Raw genomic sequence first — 20,786 nt, 5'->3', positions numbered from 1 at the left:
ATGATGATACTTAAAACAAAACTTTATCTTGAATTCAAAAACATACATTCAAACAAACATTCAAAAACGTACTGCTACTATCAGAGCTGCGTTGCTGTGCTTAGCAATCAGTAATAGTAAGTGGAGTGTAACCTTTAAAGTTCACAGTGTCTCAGTGTATTGACATCGTTGCTTTAAAAGGATAGTGGTTAGCGTGGGTTTGATTCCTGGGCTGAGGTTCGCATGCTTCCCTTGTGCCTTTGTCGGATTCGTCCCTAATTGGTGAAAAACCTACCCTCTGAATTAGGTGGGTGTGAGTGGGAACAGGTCTTTGTCAGTCGAAAAATAAAATCTGAATACGAACCGCGTGAATCACCATTCGCATACACGCCTACTGGGAATTTAGAGTCGCAAACGGACCCGGTATTTGTGTGTATGTTTTGGTGAGAGGAAGCCAAAGAACCTGGAGCGAAACATGTAGGAACAGGGAGGATATAAATATTCCCGGCCTGGGAATAAAAACCAGGAACTTTCTTGCTCTGGGGCAACAGCGCTGACCACTGATGTTGGCCCACCTTAAATGGTTTATAAGAAAATTTGTGATTCTGATGTATGCATTCAGTTTGATCTCAGTCCTCTTTTCGCCACATCGGCACTAATAACCTGCCATGCGAGGCTTGCTTATGTATGTATGTATGTATGTATTTATTTATTTATTTAAAATTTTATCGACTTAGTTATACATCCAGATAAGGATTTTGGCCACACAGCTAACTATCTGATTTCTTACCTGATCATATAACCCAGACATTCTTTTTTTCTGAGAATTGTAATATTAAACGAGACTCCTCATACTGCTTCCCCTCTTCCATACTCCGGTGTCTTTTAGATAACTATAAAAATTTCTGATAAACTGAAGGACTCTATGCCATTGTCTCCCGGTGGTTTATATTTCATTAACTCAGACAAGTGTGAATAATTATGATTAAGTGATGTATCATTACTTTGTATCTTACAATAAGGAAGGCTTGATATCTACCTCTCTATTATAAATTTGTTATTGTGGAAAGTTGTTGATTATACATTGATACAGTTAATTTAACCCATTCTTGAAATATGAAGATTTTTTTTTTTTTTTTAACATAAGATCAGCTTTTATTAGCGGTCCCTTTGATGGCTGCCCTGCACTATCTATTAAGACAGTCATCCCTGTGCTTTTAGAGAATACATGATTTAAGTGACACCTAGTGGGAGTAAGATAATAATACATTTATTCTCTGCATGTCTGTGGCTGCAGCTGCGAGGTTGGTCATTAGCTACTGAGACTATGTTATTATCCCCAAATAGAGTGCATGTCTTCATGCCCCCTGAAGATGGTGTCTATGTGAGTAAATACACAAGACACTGAAAGCTATCTCTCAGCAAAAGGAACATTTTCAGCTTCAAATTCAGTTGAAATATAACCATGCCCAGTGATAATATCCTGAGGGTAAATTTTCTCCATTCACATGGAACCGTTCAAGCATACCATGTGTGTGATGGTTTTAGGGTGTAAATGTATTTCCATTCCTATTTGACTTGAGTGATGATTCAAAAGCTCATTGTATGAAAAACATGATATATAAACTGCAATACCAAAGGATATTCTGTCTCTCTATATACATGATCCACGTTTGACAGAAAATATTTATATTATATATATATATATGATATTTCTATTGCATATTTTCATGAATATGGGATGACCTCTTGAAACTGAGATGAATTCTTTAAACTTTAAACTAATTTTAGAATGTGACTGACATGTTACTTGTTGTCAGATTACACAGATTACATATTACAGACTACACATCTAAATTCTAATGTATCAGTAATGATCCAGAGGCATTTATCCACAGCACTGTTGATTCATTGTTAGGCCTGAGTTTGCTGGTCTGTCTCTGAGCATTAGCTTTGTTACCGGAGCTGTTCCTGGTGCTGAAAAAGTTTTTTGTCACACTGCCTGACCTCTAGTGGGACAGAGACTATTTATCAGCTCATACGACGCTGGAACATTGTTTGTTTTATCCTTCATCTTTTTAACAATTTTATGCACCTCAAGCAATTTCTTTATGTTTTTAGACTTTTTTTTTTTTAAAGACAAACAAAATATTATTCTGTTATGTTATATCTAAACTACTTTAATTTGTATTGTTTGTTTTATTGTATATGTTTTTTTCTCTTGTATAATTGACATATATCAGAATTTGAAATATTTTTAGTGTTTAGTTTAGTTTTATCTTCTATAGTTATACCTGTAGATAATCTTATTTCTGTTCTTTCTTCCACACAATTCAATGCTTGAGGGAGAAATTGTACTTTAACCCTGGGATCAATAAAGTATTCAGATTCACATTTTGTGTTTATGTCCTTGAATTGTATACTGCAATTTTCCAAAAATAATGCAAGGTAGCATAATGTAACATGATGTAACACCCTGCATTTGGTCATCATATATATCTTAAGTCAGGTCAAATCAGGGTTCATTTACAAAAGTCATTAAAAAGCAACATTATTTGACCACAGAGTTGTAGAATTTATGCAGTAAATAACCTGTACAATCTTTAAAACACAATTACGCAACAAGGAAACATTGTCCAATTGTAGTAACAAAACGACCTGGGTAGTAAGTAATATTTGCTCTAGCATTAAATAAATGTTAGTATTATGCACCCAAACAGTGTCCATATGAATATCCAGTAAAAAAGAATCTGTTTGGTGCTAAATTAATTTTAAAATTAACCAAACTGTCAATCCCTAAAAATCGGTTAATACTTCTTTAAATGTCAAAGCTTCTCCCTGCCATTGTTTGGCCCTGAGGTGCCTTCAAGCTTGTTGTGGGAGGGATATCTGTCACAACATAGCAGCACATTATAGATTTGCTATTGATCAGGTTTATGGATTGATGTCCCTCTGGTGGAGAGGTGAAAGGTGAGCTGACAGGCTTCCCTTGTGACCACTGCTTACTTTCCCCCTAAGTAACCTAGAAGAGCACAGGTGTTCCCAAAGTGTGTTTTAAATCCTACTTCATCACACATCAAAGCACATCCAATACACAACATTAATAGTGTAGTGTGTGAACAGAAGTTTCTTACGGAAAAGCCTCAAGAACTCTGTCTTTTCACAAGAGCCATCTTTTTAGTCACTCTGAAAAAATCAGTTGTGTGTGTGGATTCAGTCACGCCTGATGGACCAGTGTGTGCCAGGGCTTTGTATCCACAAGCTAATCTGAGGGACTAGGTCACTTTAGAGTGGGTGGCCTTTTATTTCCATGGTGACTCAAGAAAAAAGCCTCTGGTTGGATTGTTAGGCTGATGCATGATGGAGGACTCATTTGGCCCTGATAAAGTAACGCCACACACACACGCAAAAATTAAATATGTAGCTCACAGGAAATCAGTAAAGCTGTGGTTGTTAGCTGAATGCTTGGAGGTGTGTTTCTGTGTGTTATTTAGGGAAGTTACACGACTATTTGTTTTTGCCCAAAGTAGCTTGAAAGCAGCTAATTACCAATTGATGAGCAGGCTTAACAGAGTGACTTTTTGCAAATTGCAACAGGTGAATGTGAGTCACCTTAGCACACAAAGTAAAGGCTATCCATAAATTGGTGTGTGTGATATGAGCCAAAGGAAGAGAGGTGACACCAGGTGTCTTGATTTTCTTCTCTTTGTTCTCACATCTATCACTGACACTGATCTTTCAGAGCTGTTGTTCTCAAAACAAACCTTCAGGACTGCTCTTTCAACTCTGATGACAGCTTGGTGATCTTTGGTACACTATGTTTTATAGATCATTAGAAGCCTAGCAGCAAACCAACAAACACTTTCAGGGATTACTGTTACTGTTTTTTTTAGATAAGGAAATCTGTCTCGCTATCTGTCTATCAACTTTATTTCGAAATGTTTCAAATTTAGCTATGTAGATGATAACTGAACTGTTCTTAGAGATGCAAATCGATTAGACTTAGGAAAATAATTAAATTGGAACCCCGTCATTTGCACTGTGTATGTGTGCGTTGAGGTTGCTAGTGGGCGATGTAATGTCCTTTTGGGCCGTTGGATGCAAAGTCCTGATTGGTCAGTTTGTCAATTGGACATATGTGATTTATCTGATTGGAAATCACGTGGACTTGACTCCGTGTGTGTGCTCAGTGGGCGCAGGAAGGTCTGCTGGAGGGTCTGCATATTGTGCAGGAGGAGCAGAGAACCAACACTACCCGCAGGATCTCACGTACTGGCCCGTCAACGCAGAGAAGACGCGCACGGATACCCGGCATGCAGTTCAGCCAGCTCTCCGTGTAGTATTGTTCAGGCCGGACAGGGGAGACCTCACCATGGCAGAAGGTATGAGAAGAAGACCCCGAAATGATGCTCTGAAACGAAGCGTGTAGCCAGGATAGGAGAAAAAGAGAAGGAGGGCTGGCCTCTCTTCCTTTCCAAGGTCATCATCTTCTCTTTCCGATGGGTACTTGTCCATTCACAAAGGAGATCTCTAGAACTCGGGGTGCGGGGGAAGGTGCTGGTTTAGTTAGTAAAAGTGTCGAGGAGATGGTCTGCGCTCCTCCTCAGCGGAAATCCCAGTCTACAGTTCACTGATTAATCAAGCTTTACTGTTGTCTCAGATTTTATCCTCTGGAGTTAGATCATTGGATAGTTTTGGAGTATCACATGGGAAAAAAATGTGTCGCTTCCGTGTAGCTATTAAAACCGAATTAGGGGAGAACATTTTTATTTTGAAGGCCTGGTGGTAGTGGAAGAATTAGTAATGCAGGGAAAGACATATCTAAAATTTTCCTGAATTAGTTGTGCCGCTGTAAATATGGATGCAGGTAAGACATGACTAAAACTATTAAATAGGTTGTGATGCAGAACACATAAATGATCATTGTTTGGCTTTAAAGACTTAAACTGTTGATTTATTAATGGTCGGTGTTGGTTGGTTTATAGTTTTTTTCAGCTTTCTTCTCATGAACCTGCTTCTTCAGTCTAGCTTTATCATGTTTTAACATCAGTTACAGCGTAGCATGACCTCCTCTGAGTCAGATGCCAGTGAAGAGCCACGGTTTTCCAGGCCTGGTCATTGAAAAAATGCTGGATTTAGGGCAGCTGGATTTGTAGATTGTAGATAGTCTTCTAGAAGAAGTCTATAGGATGAGGGGGGTCCAGATTCAGCAGAGGAATAGAAAATTGAATGTGAAATGTTGAATGAAATTTAAACTGTATAGTCATTATCAAAAGTAAAAAAAAAAGAAAAGAAGCCAGAACGTTTTTGTTCATGCTACTCAATGTGAATATTTGTTTTCTTCATAGTTGGATGATGAATGAAATGATTTGAACTTGCGGACTGTTAGTTGGACAAAACAACACAGTGGCATCAATTTGTAATGGCCATTTTCAAAGTTAATCAGTTCATTAACAATTTGTACCTTAATTCAAAATAAATTAACCAGCAGCTGTAAAGTTAAATCCTTAGGCTAATTACCTGGATTATTATTATAATCTCAATATTCTTTGTTACATTTTGACATTATTCCTCCAAAGACCAGTTACACTTTTATTTTTTTTAATCGTTCACCAACTCAGACATTGAGCAGGAGAAACCCCATGCCTACTGACTGTCCTGGGTCTCACGCTTGCTGCTATTTATGTCTTGGTGTTTTAGCTGTCCTGTCTTCTTGCAGGAGGGTGTGCCCCGGCAGAGGAGGAGGAAGCAGGTCTGTCCCATGGCAGCGGAGTCTGCAAGTGGTTCAATGTGCGCATGGGCTTTGGCTTCCTGTCCATGAGCAGCTGGGATGGATCATCTCTGGACCAGCCACTGGACGTGTTTGTGCATCAGGTGAGACTCTCTGATGTCTGACTACATCAGCACCCTTTTGTCTGTATTTTCTCATTTTATATTTCAGTTTTAGGATTTGGCTCCCAGAATTAAGATCTGGGGAATTGAACCTTTAATTGTAACGCACAAGACTGGCTGAACTCATTTACCTATTGCCCCACAGTGCTTCCTTCACCTCAGTGCACATAGACCTCCATTCTGGTTTGGAGGGAAAACTGGTTAATTTATTCTTTCAGTTGATTATAGATATGTTTTACAGTGTTTTCCGTGCAGTTGCCTCTTCTTTTGGTGACCAGAGACACAGTCTATGTTAAAGACCAATGTTTCAGTGTAAATAAACATATAAATACATATAAACAATTAAACATTAGCATGATTGTCTTGGCACTGAAGTAAATAAATATGCCAGTGATTGTGAAAATGTATGTAACTTCATTTTCCTATAATTAAGAGGCAGTGGGGGGGGGGCGAGAGGTATATTCACCAGAGTATTCATTCCGCCCCCAAAAATGTTTTCTGTGCCCATCGCTGACTCAGGATAAGCACTGAAGAATGTGGAAAGTCCCAAGGAGCCCTCACTCTTAATGTGTCACGATTATCTACATTTCAGGGAATTCATGTTATTATAGGATACTGCTGTACCACCTGAAATTTGAAACATTCTTAAAGTACATTTACTTCATCACTGCAGTTAAGGATATTTTCAACCCAATTATGATTTGTTTTCAGAAACAGATTTACTCCACTGCACTTAAAAGCAAATATTGAATATGTGAGTCTCCTATGTTTCTATGTTGTTGGCCTCCTCATTAGATACTTCATGCAAAGCTTTCAGTCTGTTGAATAACTTTTATTTTACTTTGAAAAGGTGAAAGGCAATACATTGTGTTTGTCCCTTGGACAAAAAACAAAACAAAACTGAGTTTTATGCTCATGTATAAAGTCTTTTTTGTATTATTCTCCACAAGCTTTTATTCAGTCAGTTACTCAGTACGTTGTTTCACTCAGTGGATTCTGTAAATGTGAAACAACTGTGAGTTGACGTGAACATCTTACTTCGGAATATTCAAGCAATTTCAAAATGAAATTTCAAACTTTAACTCAAGTAAAAGTTTGACTTAACAACTTTCATTTTAATTGCAGTCACATTTGACAGTAGATCTGGTCAGTCACATTTTAAAAATTTTTCAGATTTCATTGAAAAATCTGTCAAAATGCTGACAAAGTCTACAACACATCAATTATGGCAAATGGTTTTGTTTGGCTTTGTGTCAGTAAATCCAGGATACAAAACGGACCCAAAGCAACATTGGCTTGCATCATGTTCCATCATGTTCCATCTTTTCCCACTGACATCAACTCACTACTATTGCCGCCTTGCTCAGCGCTTACGGTGCCCCTGCTTCCATCTTCTACGTCAAAATTCTATGATGGAATCTTATGAGATAGGCCGCCCTTCTCTAGCATGCTTGTCCTCTAAAATGTTATAACCTTAAGGAAATGCAGAAAATATTTAGAAATGCACAACAGCAGAAACATAAGAAAATACCTATTTTATTTTGCTTTCTTTTTTAATTTTTTTTTCACCATTGCTTTGGTGCCTTCCCGGCGTGGTGCCCCTATGCATTGCATGTAGTGCATACCCATGCTTTGCGCCACTCGTCATCAAGCTGCATTATTTTCACTTCACACGTTAGTATCTTAAGAATTAAAAAAATATCGGTTTTAGAAAGAAGTGTGGAAAGAAGAATCTGAGTAGAGAGCGAGACAGTCATGTTATTATTTGAGTGGAATTAGCTTTAGATGAACACTTTTCAGCCAAGCATGTCAGAGACAGGCTGGCCATTCCCCCTGACACTTCACCTGCTGGTATTTGCCCTGGAACTTAAAAGGTATAGAGGGTGGAGGCGGTTCAAGGCTCCATTTTTTTTTACAAGGAGTTAGAGGCAGGGATAACAAGTCTAATTTATTTTCCTGTACAACCCTGCTTCCTGTTATAAGATCATTAAAGCATCAGGGAGCCCACCCAGCGCTGAATTATAGTCCCACCTCCCATGTGGTGCCTTTTGGCAAAGACCTCTTCTCAGGTTTCTGTGTTCTGGTAAATCATCTGATGAAAGACAGAGGACCAGGGCTTTTTACATGGCTTGTTTTGGGCTTCAGGAAGTGCATATACAGGACACAGCACTTTGATACAATTAGGAATTGGTTATGGAGCTGAATTAAAAAAAATAACATCTCACCAGGCAGACTGGTAGCTTGTGGCCCATTGCCAGTGTCCCTGTGTCTGTCAGTCATTCATCAGAAGAACTTGACAAAAAACTGCCAAAGAACTTTTAGCTATCACAAAAGAGAAGAGGCGGAGCTAACTCCTGCTGCTATTGATTACATCCTATTTCATGAATGAACCATTTTCTCCATTGGTGACAGGAGGCTGGTTGATGGTATTACTGGCACACCCTTGTTAGACCACATTTGTTGTCATAGTTACCAAAATAACATTGTGGTTAACTTTATCTAATGGTCGTGCATCATAGTAACACCGTGCACTGATACTTACCTACCTTTGTTACCATGGTGACTCCAAGGCTTGTTGAGATGAACAAAAATATGTTGATTTGAGTTCAAATAAGTGCTTTTTCTATATTAGATGGTCTGTGTTGTCATAGTTACTTTGTACACAAGATGGATAACTTTGTTAAACAGTCATAGATAATAGAGGACAGTGTTTGAAATGTATGTCCAGACACTAACTCCTGCTGTGGGTGGAATGAGTAAGATGCGACAGCAGCAGTTTTAATGACTCTATAAGGATTACAGGTGGTTGGTTTGTGGCTACAGCATGATGCCAGGCTGAAAGAAAATCAAAGTGCTTGTTTGATTCTTTTCTAAAACCACACTCCCGATATAAATACTGATGGACACAGTGGCCGAAAAATATATTTGAACAGTATTTGAGTGTGTTAAAGAGTGATCTGTGGACTGCTAGGGGTCACCTTTGGCATAAATGACTGAAAACCGCTTCATAACATAAATATTTAATTAATTTTGCTTGACAGTGGAGTTGGACACTGTCTCCTCACGTTGCCTCATTAGTCACAGTTTTACCACACAGATCCAAAATGAGAGCTGCTCAGGTATTAGTCTAAATGTCTCCAGTTATCAGCAGTTTGTTAACTATGAACACTGACAACAGACAAAATCACCAGAGGTTGAAGATCAGGTCAGTTTAAGAGAATCGACTAAAACCTCCAATACATTGGGAAACAACAAAAAGTTAAATTTTACTGAGATGCCGTCACTGTTACAGAGACTTGACTGATGTGCATTCAATGACACCTGGACAGTGTTTGAATATGTCAGTGTTGGATATGATGTCACTCACAGAGCACCGTGTATTGTCCTGCAGTTGGTAAGTCATAATTTGCAGTCACTATAGCTGAGTGGATATGGTACTTTCATCACTCTTTGCAGACCCAAATCCTATTCCTTGGACTATTTGCTGCTCTGCTTTTCTAATCCCACCTTTTACCGCTAATTTAAAAAAACAACAACAAACAAACAAACAAACAAAAACCCCATTTACCACAATTTACCACAGCACGACTGCAGTAGCAGGACAGTTAGTTTTTTGGATGTTTGGGAGTTAGGTGCTAAGAGTATCGAGGAGATGGTCTGTGCTCCTCCTCAGTGTAGATCCCAGTCTACGGTTAACTGATTAATCAAGCTTTACTGTTGTCTCAGATTTTATCCTCTGGAGTTAGATCATTGGATAGTTTTGGAGTATCACATGGGAAAAAAATGTGTCGCTTCCATATAGATATTAAAACCGAATTAGGGGAGAACATTTTTATTTTGAAGGCCTGGTGGTAGTGGAAGAATTAGTAATGCAGGGAAAGGCATATCTAAAATTTTCCTGAATTAGTTGTGCTTAAACTGTTGATTTATTAATGGTTGGTGTTGGTTGGTTTACAGCTTTTTTCTGCTTTCTTCTAATGAACCTGCTTCTTCAGTCTAGCTTTATCATGTTTTAACATCAGTTACAGTGTAGCATGACCTCCTCTGAGTCAGATGCCAGTGAAGAGGCCTGGCCTGGTCATTGAACAAATGTTGGATTTAGGGCAGCTGGATTTGGTTGTAGACAGTCTTCTAGAAGAAGTCTATTGGATGAGGGGCGTCCAGATTCAGCAGAGGAATAGAAAATTAAATGTGAAATGTTGAATGAAATTTAATCTGTATGGTCATAAAAAAGTTTTCATACATGCTTGTTAAAGTGAATATGTTGAATATGGGAATTAGCTGTTTAGTGAGTTTCATTTTAGCAGCTAAGTCCTTGGTTTGAAAAATTTTTAGAGACATTGTGCAGCAAAGCAAACTGGTGTGGCAAAGTAGTTGCCATTTACATCAAAACTGTTTTTATGCAAAGAGTATTTATGGTGATAACAACCTTTAACTGCATTGTCTCAGGGAGATTTAAAAGCCAGGGCGCAATTACATTATAGAAATTAATATATTTCCAGCCATCCAGTCCGTCCTGCTGTTAACTGAATATGTACACATATATATGAAAAATTATATCACAGTCATAATAAAATAAGAGATTATAAGACATATAAAGCTATAGATGATAACAGCAAGTCATACTATATAGCCTTATGAGATTTATAAACTTTGGTTATTTGAAGGAGAAAAGGGGAAATGACAGTTGCATACTCACCATCTGCCCAAATCTCCTCCCAGCAAATGTGCTGCCTTTTATTAAATGTAGAGCTTCTTTCATCTGAATAGTTTTCGGATTTCTGGGAGACGCCATTGCCAGGAATTCACTTCTTTTCCTCGCTGTCATTTCCTGGCATCCTCCAGAGCAGCGGTCAGCCTGAGACTTGACCTAATAGACAGAGTGATTCATAGCCTTTGTGGCTGCATCTTGTTGGCGGTGATGGTGGCACTGAGGTACAGGGGTGGTGAAAAACAGAAGCACTGATGCTTTAACAGGGCTGTCAGCAGGATTTGATTTTAATGGCTCTCTGATGTGTTTCTTTCTTCTTTTGCTGTTGACTAATTGCATTTCTGTTGTCAGAAACTCTGAAACAGTGGGCTTGCTGCAAGATATCAGATCAATGAAGCCAACAGAGAGGTCATTCCACCTTTGTATGTAAGCCATTAGTTCAATGGGTCAAATATCCCTTAAATTAAATTTTCTGAATACCTCTCAGGTAAAAATAACAATAATAAAAAAATTTCTAAAAATAAGTAAATCTGAGAATGAACCACCAACTTGATGCTGGTGTGTTCTCACTCGCCTGAAGAGACTTTTATCACATCTTGAGATGGAGGAGTTGCTGCAATTTAAGTGTGGTCATGGTCCATTTGTCACTGACGTTATATCCATTATGGGTAAGAAAGGAAGTAAATAAGTAGACTTTATTTATCAAGTGGCCAAAGGAGAGTTACATCAAAAGCCAGTACATTGACATCAGACAAGCTGCACCATTCAGCTCACCGGGGCATGTGCCACGCCAGTCCCACCAACCTTGCCGATTGACACCCCCCAACCCAAGTTGCAAGAAATGGAGGAAGTCATCACTTGCCAATGTGTACAGCTCAGTGCCGCAGAAATGGATACACTTCGTCTTGGACTTCTTTCAGGTCTCTGAGTGAGTTAAGACCATCATTGCCAGATACTTCAGCAACCTAAATGTGTGCTTTGCTCCGGAAAGCTGCACGACTGGATGTCACAGAATCGCTATGAGATGTGCCATCTCTCCCATTCTTTTTGTGACAGCCTTTGAGGTCATCCTCAGCGGGGCCAGGCAGGTACTCCCACCGCTGAGGAGCTACATGAACAATATCACGAGCATTCTTCAAACAGCTCCATGTACAGCAAGGCTCCTCAAACATTCTGCCAGCTGATCTCATGGGCAAGATGAAAGTAAAGGCAGCAAATTGCACAAGGTATTGGTACTACCAACATACACTATACCAGTGTGTGATGTGGACACCAAAGGTCTGTGAGATCCCCAGATCAGAGGTCAGCAGAATGGATAGCCTAGCCAGCAGATACATCAGGAAGTGAATGGGCTTGCCCCACTGCTTCGCAGATGCAGGCCTCTTTGGATGAAATATGCTGGAGTTTTCTTTGAAATCCATCAGTCTCGGGTACAAGCAGGAGAAGGCACACCATGTACTGGAGCTGAAAGACTCCACTGACCCTCTAATAAGATGTGCAAAAGTCCCCATCTGCACAGGCTGCAACTGGAAAGTGCCTGCTGAAGGAGGAAATCTTCAGCCTTCAGCCATCTTCCGCCTACAACATAGAGAAGTGATTGGGGTCAGTCCAGTAAGGTCCAAAAAGATACAGGATGGCAGCAAACTGCATCCAAGTAACAGCAAGGCCTGCATTAGCTCGTTTCGTGAAGCACAGGAGATCACCATCTTCAAACCAGGCAGGGAGTGGCAAATGCTGGCAGACATAAAAAGAAAGCTGGTGTTCCCGAGAGAGATCAGGACAGCTGCTCTCTGATCAGACATTGTCATGTGGTCTGCAGCGGAGAGGACAGTCATCATGATTGAGGTTACCATACCCTGGGAAGAAGGCACGACCATCTATCTGAGTTAGTAGTCTTGGTGCAGCATGTGAGATGAAGGCATGACTAATCATCCCTACTTCATCTAGCACTAAATTGGACATTTATCCAGTGTCAAGTCTTATTTTTAAACTTTGATTATTTTAAATTATATTAAATTATATTCAATGATAAATTATGTTGTAAGTCATGACATCTGGGCAAACCCAATGTGTTTTATAAGAGTACTAAGGAGTTGGTGTCTGATATGACGATCTGTGACGATCTGTGATCTGTTAGCTGTTAACTTTGCTCTTTTCCATGAACAGAGTAAACTGCACATGGACGGCTTCCGCAGTCTTAGAGAGGGTGAGGCTGTAGAGTTCACCTTTAAGAAGTCATCAAAGGGATTGGAGTCTGTCAGGGTGACCGGGCCAAATGGTATGCCATGTCTGGGAAGTGAGAGGAGACCAAAGAGTGCCCAGAAACGACGTTCCAAGGGGGACAGGTAAGTCCACTTTGAGGTTGTCCACATGAGCATTTCAGACTTGAAGGAGTAGTTAAACGTTTTGGGAGTGTTAGCACCTTCTCATACCGACCAAAGGAGCTCTGCGACAATAAAGCTTCAATCTCAAGTGGTGTGTCAGACCTGGGTCTGAGTTCCAATATAACATCATGCTGACAGCACAGTATCTACTTTTGTTGTCGTGGTTACTATAACAACCATAATGGCTTGGTTATGTTCAGGCAGTAAAGCTACTTGGTTAGGTTTGGAAAAAGGTGTTGATTTGGGTAAAAAGAACCTCTTCATAAGGATTAGGAAGAGATTAGTCTCTGTTGTCATTGCTACAGTAATAGAAGCAACATCAACCGCTTCTTTCTCAGGGAAATCACAGCCCTCCTGTGTCATCCATGGACCTCAACCTTCTTCTGATGGGTATTTTGTCACTCTATAAACTACATCACTGCGTCCCTTTTTCTCCTGTCATCATTACTATGATCACTAGATGCGGCTTTGCAATTAAACTTAACTATGAGGTCATAATAACCTGCTGAAGGACAATCAGTGGGCTCAAATTTTAGTCTTGATAAAAATGTTCTGTGTGGTTTGTTTATCATGATAAACAGCATCATTGTTCCATTTTGCTCACTGTTGATGCTTAGGCTTGGTGATTAATTTAATTTAATTTTCTTTTAGTATTTTGTGTTTCCCAAATTGTGAAAAATCAAGATAAAACAATTGTTGTGCCACATCTTGTTTCACAACAAATTTCATTCCCTCCACCACAACCTTCCACTCTGTTTCACTTTTCTAAAAATAAATGTTTGATTAACAGAGGTGCTTAATGTCTGAACACATTTGATCATTTATTTTCAGTTTTCTATCTTATTTTTATTTTATTTTTCGTAGTTTTTATATTGTGTATTTAATTGAATATAATAATATATGGTATTATTATATTTTGCACATCATGTCCTGATGGTTTATTCATTTTATTCATTCATACATTTTTCTTTCATAAAATTATACAGAAATGTTCTTTTATTTTTTCGAGTTCAATAAATGCATTTGTGCAGTTCACGCAAGCCCAGTTATGCATTCAATGTTAGAAATTGAGACATTACATAGAGCTATTACACAAAATGGCAGTTGTCTTGCTGGCTATTTTGTGTGAGTGCGGATAATAATTGCATCAGCATCAACATCCATCATCTACACACCTGCCAACAGTTTCAATACTTGCTGATTAACATGATTTATCTTGCTATAGTGTGGCTTAATGGTTGTGCATAGGTTTTAGGTAGTTTCTACACAGGCATGACAGTTGACCCAGTGTGTCAGCTTCTCTAACGTTAGAAATTAAAATTTTAATGCTAGTGTTTGTTAACAAATATGATAATATAATGGGGGACATGTTATTAAATACCTTGAATCATCATGTCCTGATCTCCAGAAATCATGCACGGGAAAGCATAGAGGTAACTTGTCTATTAAAGTAACAACTTTAATAGACAAGTAAAAAAGTGTAAAAATATATATTTTTCTTTCTCATAGAAATCATCTTCAAGAATATCAGAAGCCCACATGCATTATAATACTGGTAGTCTTTTTTATTAATTGTTTGAAAATCTAACTTTCAGCCCTTATTTCAGGACAGGTCATTGCCACAGTGAAAATTTTTACAGAGTTGCTATATTGACTTCAGTGTGATGCCAGTTCATCATGGTTTGAAGGAAAGTTTCCTTTATAGCTAATGCGACAGTCAAACAGAAGATATTTTGTTGACTAAGCATTGGCTCCATTGTGGAGCAGCAAGCTGAGCTGGATCAATAAACTGTTTGATGTTTTCAGGCTTCTCCAACCCCCAGTGCTGCATCTTGTGGCCTTTGTGTTGCAGAGCTTCATCAGTGTGCCTCTAAATACAAGGCAAAAATAAAATGCAGGAAATTAAGTAGCTGTACATTTTGGCAACTAGAAGTTACGGAAATTTGTCTTTGAAGCTTGCTAAACTCCAGTGAGGCTCTTATTTTGATAGCATCTTGTAGATTTAGCCATCATCATCATCATGATGGGTGCCATTGATAAAATAAATCCTGCCTGGATTTGATCCCACTGAAGAGAATAAAGGAGTTTGCTATATAGTTTGGAGGCCTTGAAGATTGTTATTGTGACAGCATGTACTATTTGATTAATCATATGATAAAAATAATCCCACAGCTTCCTGTGCCGAAATAGCCACTGCAGGTTTGATTGCATTCACATGTTCCCTCGTTCTCTCTCAAACATGAATGTATTGAGAGGGTGAAAAGACCCTATCCATTTAATTGATAACAGATGTAGTTGCCTGGAAGGAGGTCAGAGGTCGCCACTGCCATAGCAACAATGGTATGTGGTGTGCAAATGAGGTAGAGCGAAGGGTGGGAGGAAGGGCAGTGAGCAGGGGTCATGGTTCAAAGGTCACAGGAGTATCCAAACAAAGGAGCTCCTTCTGCCACCCTCGTGGTCAAGCTGGTCAATACTGAGTGCTGAGGGGGGGCTGGGAGGAAGAGGGGAAGGAAGTGGTGCTTAGCTGTGAGAGGATCCAGGACTCCTTTCTGGGTTTCATCTCTCTATATCTCACAGGAGGCATTCTCACTCTCTCATTATCAACCCCTTTTTTACATTTCCGGGTCATGGGGCTGATGGAGCCAATTCCAGCTCACATCGGGCGGGGGTTGGGTACACCCTGGACAGGTCGCCAGTCCATCACAGGATGTGTGACCAGATGATACTCCTATCAGTCATATCAAAGGGTTGGAAAAAAAAAACATCAACTGTGCCTCTATGGTTTGACCAGGTTTGAAGACTGGTTATCCTGCTTTTTCTCCTGCTGCTGTAGATACTCATATGAGCACCAAACTTGTTTTACTTCAGCAATAAAAATAGGCACCGGTATATGATATATATTTAAAAAACAATCAAGCAACAATTGATAAAAACTACAGTTCTCAGCTCTGTGCAAGACAGTTGAGAACGGTAGTGATTGCTGCTAAACTTGTATTTAAAAATGAAATGACCTGTACATTTGTTAGGTGTTTTTAAAGATGGCTTCAGGAGAACTCATGTCCTCTGTTGAGATTGTTTCTGCAGTGCCATTTTATGAATTTACACCACTTCTGCCCACATACAGTATGTCAAATGAAATTATAAATGCAATTTATTTCTGCCGACTGTTAAAGAAAATTCAACACACATCTTGTTTAGAGGTAAACGAGCCATCACATTTAAAACTTGACTCATATCAATACTGTTACAGTTAAATTGAATGTACAGAGCACAACATGTTGCAGCTGAAATTTTAACACTTTAACAAAGCAACACCTATTGAAACCCATTTTACATATCAGTGTTTAATAAATAAATACAGCTATCAAGTGAATTCCTTTGTTCATGAATTTATAAATGAATAAATAATAAATGTAAGTATAAATATACAATTGAGTCTGTTTGAATGGAGCCACTGTGTGGACTGATTATAAGAAGATGGAAGTCAAAACAAAAGTCCTTAGAAATGAATGAATGCTAAATTATATATAAATATTTTTAAAATGAAGATGTATTTATAATTCAAATTCTATGACTGAGTCATATATTTATGTTTAGATTTCCTTAGATATTTCTACATTTACTACCTAATGTGCAATACATTATCAAAAGATATTTCTTAGCTCATTTATTTATTTGTTCACTTATTTATATATCTGGTTAATGTTCTTGAACCATTTCTGTTCTGCAGTCTATTACAGATGTACTGTGTGTTAACTGGTGTACACAGTAGATGCATACAGCCATATGGATCAGGCTCTAGACTGAGTTTATCAAGGTTGCAGTGATGCTGAAGATGTATTTTTAATTGTGTTTCTCTTAGTATTCTCTGTTATCATGTTACTTCAGATATATATATATAAAAAAAGTCTTTGTATGATTGGACAGGCAGTGCTGTCTTCACTGCTTCTTTTGGCTTGTTTACATGCTCTGCTACAGATTGAGAGTAGAGGGAAAAGCCAAGGCCAGTAGAAAACCACATTGTATCTTTCTAAAGGAAATCAATAGTTTTTGCCATACTGTTTAAGTGACCAGTGCCCCTTTAAGTCACACTGTGCAATGGTTACACCTGACTTGCCTTATTTATCCTGCCTTAATGAATTCACCAAGAGGATTTCACTTAGCCACTGATCATTAGCTTTCCCAGCATAGATTTACCGATGAAATCCCTGTTTACCTGTGAGATCGACAAGCAGCAGCAGAGATGTGCTGGTTTCATCAGAAAATGCATGTTCTCTGGGGATTCTTACATGTGCGCTTTGGCTTTTTGCTGTAGTTCTGGGGCTTGGATGATGAGGGTCAGGGTTACTGTTACCATCAAGTAACGTAGAAGGGAAGCAAACTTTTCTGTTTAAATGACAGATACCAGTGAAACACAAATAAAAGCAGACTTCATTTCACACATGGAGCTGGTTTGACTTGAAGTAGAGGAAAAATCACAAGTGTAGTTACACGTCTTAATGGTTCTTCTGTGCTCTGCGGTAAATAGCACAGTTTCTTAACATCATCTTTCTTTAATTCATCTATCTACTGTGATAAAGGCAGGTATGAAACACTGGAGCACAATTAATCAGTTGGATTTTGCCTCCACATGCATTTACCCTGTAGTAATATGAAATGATTCAAATGAGATTTAGACGTTTTAACACTGTGATAATAATTATTGTCACAATATTCTACCAACTCTTGTGAACATTCACAAGCTCTCAGTCAGACCTTCTTCATATGGAGCAAACAAAGGCTGTTAGCTCAGATAATTAGCCCTGATGAAAAAACAAATTTACTATCAAAGTTGTCAAATCTCAGTTCTCTCTTTCAGGTGCTAGGTGGGCTTTCCTTCTTTTATAGAGGAGTGAAAATCTGTTTAGAGTGTCCCTCACAGGGGGTGGAAGGAATGCTACAAATAACTGACTATACTGGAGGCATTTTTCCAGTGTTTCCTAAGCAGAACAAGTAAATAAGCCTCTTTAAGTATAATGAGCAAAATGCTGTTTTGCCAGTGAATTTATCATGTGTAGTTCATAGAAAGCCCATTGAGAAATTCATCATTGTATAGGAATGTCCTTTTTCCACAAAAAGTTCAACAACCTGGTTAAAAAAATAAGCAAATAGAAGCTGCACTAATGTCATGAATCCCTTGAGGGTTAAAGATCAATTTAGCTATATCTCCTCTCGGCTGCCAACCACTGTGACAGTGGATGTGGTTGCTCATTGACAGATATGTTAAGTGAATCAACTCAAAGCTCAGACTGTGCTGCTCTCTGGTGGCAGAAACAAATTTGCTGCAGAAAAAATAGATCCATAGATAAACATATCTTTTTAAAGAAGATAATACGTGACAGGAAATGTGACCGTTCCTGGTAATAAACATGAACCCAAGTAGACCTAATTGTTTAAGTAGCAAGGTACACAACTGTCAAACATAGCTTTCCTATATTCTATCCATAAAGCTTTAGGCACTCAGCTTTTTAGGTTTAGATGAATTGCTATTTAGCTGAACTATAGCCTTAAGCAGAGCTTAAATGTATTTCTGCTACAGCTATAGCTTGCCCGTGAGCACAACAGGCAAGACCCAATTCACTCATACTTGTTTTCTACCGCCTATCCATTTATTGGTCTCAAGGGGTGTTGCAGCCAATCCCAGCTGGGTGAGAGCGGGGTACACCCTAGACAGGTCGCCAGTCTACCGCAGGGCCAACACACAGAGACAGACAGACAAAGAAACAGTCATACTCACACTCAGACCTACAGGCAGTTTAGATTCACCGGTCAACCTAGACATGCATGTCTAACCTGTAAATCCACAAACTCACGGCTAACAGTGCCAGTCACTAATCCGCCATGCTGCCCAAACTCAATTCAATATGTAGCTATTCTATACGCGGCTGGAATTTTTCAGCTTTTTCCTCACAGTACGTATGAAAGGTTGGACAAATACCGTCTGCTTGAGAAATATCAAAATCCATGATAATAACGGAAACAAAACAAAGCCAAAGCAAAAGCCCACACAACAATCAAACCTGCAAGACTACACCCTCTTGAGGAAATATTATTAATTTGTATTGTCTTTTACTATTATAGAATGGCACTATTATTGGGTTATTATTTGATTTTTGATATCTGCTGGTTTCTCACTTATTCTTACCCTTGTTTTACATACTGTAACTATTGCTCATTTACTTTTATACTTTTCTTATTGCATTTCTTTATTTATTCAAGCTATCTGACTGCACTATTTGTGTAGTTTTTCTTTTGTTAAAATTGATCAAGCAAAACACTGAAGCAAATTCCTTGTCCTTAAAAGCCATAAACCTAATTTCTGGTAAAAGTTGAACTTAAGATGCAGCGTTCATAGATACTTCTTAGTCTCATATTTTGTCAAGGTGATTAACAGCTAAGTATAGGCAACTGTTAATTTATTTTGAAGCTATTAAATCCATTATGCTTCATATAAGATAACACCCTCTTTGCTTGCCATTTTAGATGCTACAACTGTGGAGGATCCGGCCACCATGCCAAAGAATGCCAGCTACCCCCTCAGCCCAAAAGGTGTCATTTTTGCCAGAGTGCATCCCACATGGTGGCAAACTGTCCACTAAGAGCACAGCAGCAGCAGCAGCAGCCTTAATTCTCTGCAGGCTCTCAGGGAACAGCTACCTCACGGAGGGATGAGGAAGAGAAGTGCAAACGGGCCACCCTCCGAGAGCTCAGGGTGAATCATTCAGGGAATATGTGAGCTTTTTCACTGGAGCTCTGCTGGTAGAAAGAGCAACCTCAGGTTTTATTTATTGATTAGCAACAAGACATGTGACTGTAACACTGATGCAATATGATGTGATTGATTTATTTTTTCCTTTTTTCTGACTTAGATTAAGTGTCTTAGCTTTGGGGTGAAACAATCAGACTTACTGTAGATTCAACCACGTCTAGCCACAAATATCCCCGTCGGCCTGATCTGACCTAATGTGTGCCTCTGCTAACTGAGCCTCTTTACATAACACAAATGTCCTGCTGGTTTACAACCCTCCAAAGTTTTGCACATTTGGGTTTTGTGGAAAATTTTCCTAAAAGAGCAGGATGTGTTTGACTGACACTTGTCTCAGCAGGTATTTGAGCATACTGACAAAAAGCCTGCAGCTTGGTTGTAATATGAGCAGATGTTTTGAAGTACAGGTACAAGGAGGATGGCTGCATTCCATTTCAGTGTTAGGCTCTGTATGTGTGCATGCCACTACACAGTTTAGTATAGTTTAGTTTCACCTGCATTCATCTGCTGTGACATCTATACAAGAATTTATCAAACTCAGGAATGATTGTATTATTTATGTTATGCATGCCATATGCATTGAGTTTCACTGGTTAAACTGGCAAAATAACATTTCTGCATTTCACCGACTTCAAAATCATGACTGTATAATGCATCTATTGGGAGAGGATTACCATCACTTGAGTCTTTTAGCTGCACCTTCACACTGGAATTCAATCGAATACAACAGCCCTGTCAAAGTGGTTTGTGAGCTGCCATTTTCAAGCGTCCAGTTTGTAATTTGGTTGTTGGTCATTGTTAGGGACCACTCAGAAAAAAAAGGCTTGAGGACAAAGGTATGAAAACGAGTTTATTGGATTTTTTCCCCGAACAAATAACAATTTAAATCATTCTGAAATATAACTATAAAAATTCCAAAAAAAGATGGCCTAATTTAAGAAAAGGTCAACTGACCAATAAGGAAAATTTAAGTTTGGACATAAATGAGCAGAACTGACCCAATGGCCCACTGCGC

The 20,786-nt window shown here is 38.8% G+C and overlaps 1 protein-coding gene across 1 annotated transcript; it reads left to right on the top strand.

The window, feature by feature from the left end:
• Nucleotides 1-4,836: 4,836 nt before the first annotated feature.
• LOC115051466 (protein lin-28 homolog A-like) lies at nucleotides 4,837-19,633 on the top strand. Its single transcript, XM_029514866.1, has 4 exons — nucleotides 4,837-4,846; nucleotides 5,699-5,853; nucleotides 12,749-12,927; nucleotides 19,489-19,633. Exons 1-4 carry the CDS (start codon nucleotides 4,837-4,839, stop codon nucleotides 19,631-19,633), a joined length of 489 nt encoding a protein of 162 aa, XP_029370726.1.
• The last annotated feature ends 1,153 nt before the right edge of the window (nucleotides 19,634-20,786 follow it).

Source organism: Echeneis naucrates, chromosome 11 (assembly GCF_900963305.1).
Source record: "Echeneis naucrates chromosome 11, fEcheNa1.1, whole genome shotgun sequence".
Classification (NCBI taxonomy): domain Eukaryota; kingdom Metazoa; phylum Chordata; class Actinopteri; order Carangiformes; family Echeneidae; genus Echeneis; species Echeneis naucrates.
The sequence above is the reverse complement of the archived record's forward strand: the minus strand, read 5'-3'. Positions and strand labels throughout refer to the sequence as shown.

What these genes read in the sequence shown, in the direction of transcription:
- LOC115051466 (XM_029514866.1), top strand. An exon ending in TGGACGTGTTTGTGCATCAG is followed by an intron (nt 5,854 to 12,748) that starts GTGAGACTCTCT and finishes TTCCATGAACAG; the next exon opens with AGTAAACTGCACATGGACGG. An exon ending in CGACGTTCCAAGGGGGACAG is followed by an intron (nt 12,928 to 19,488) that starts GTAAGTCCACTT and finishes TTGCCATTTTAG; the next exon opens with ATGCTACAACTGTGGAGGAT.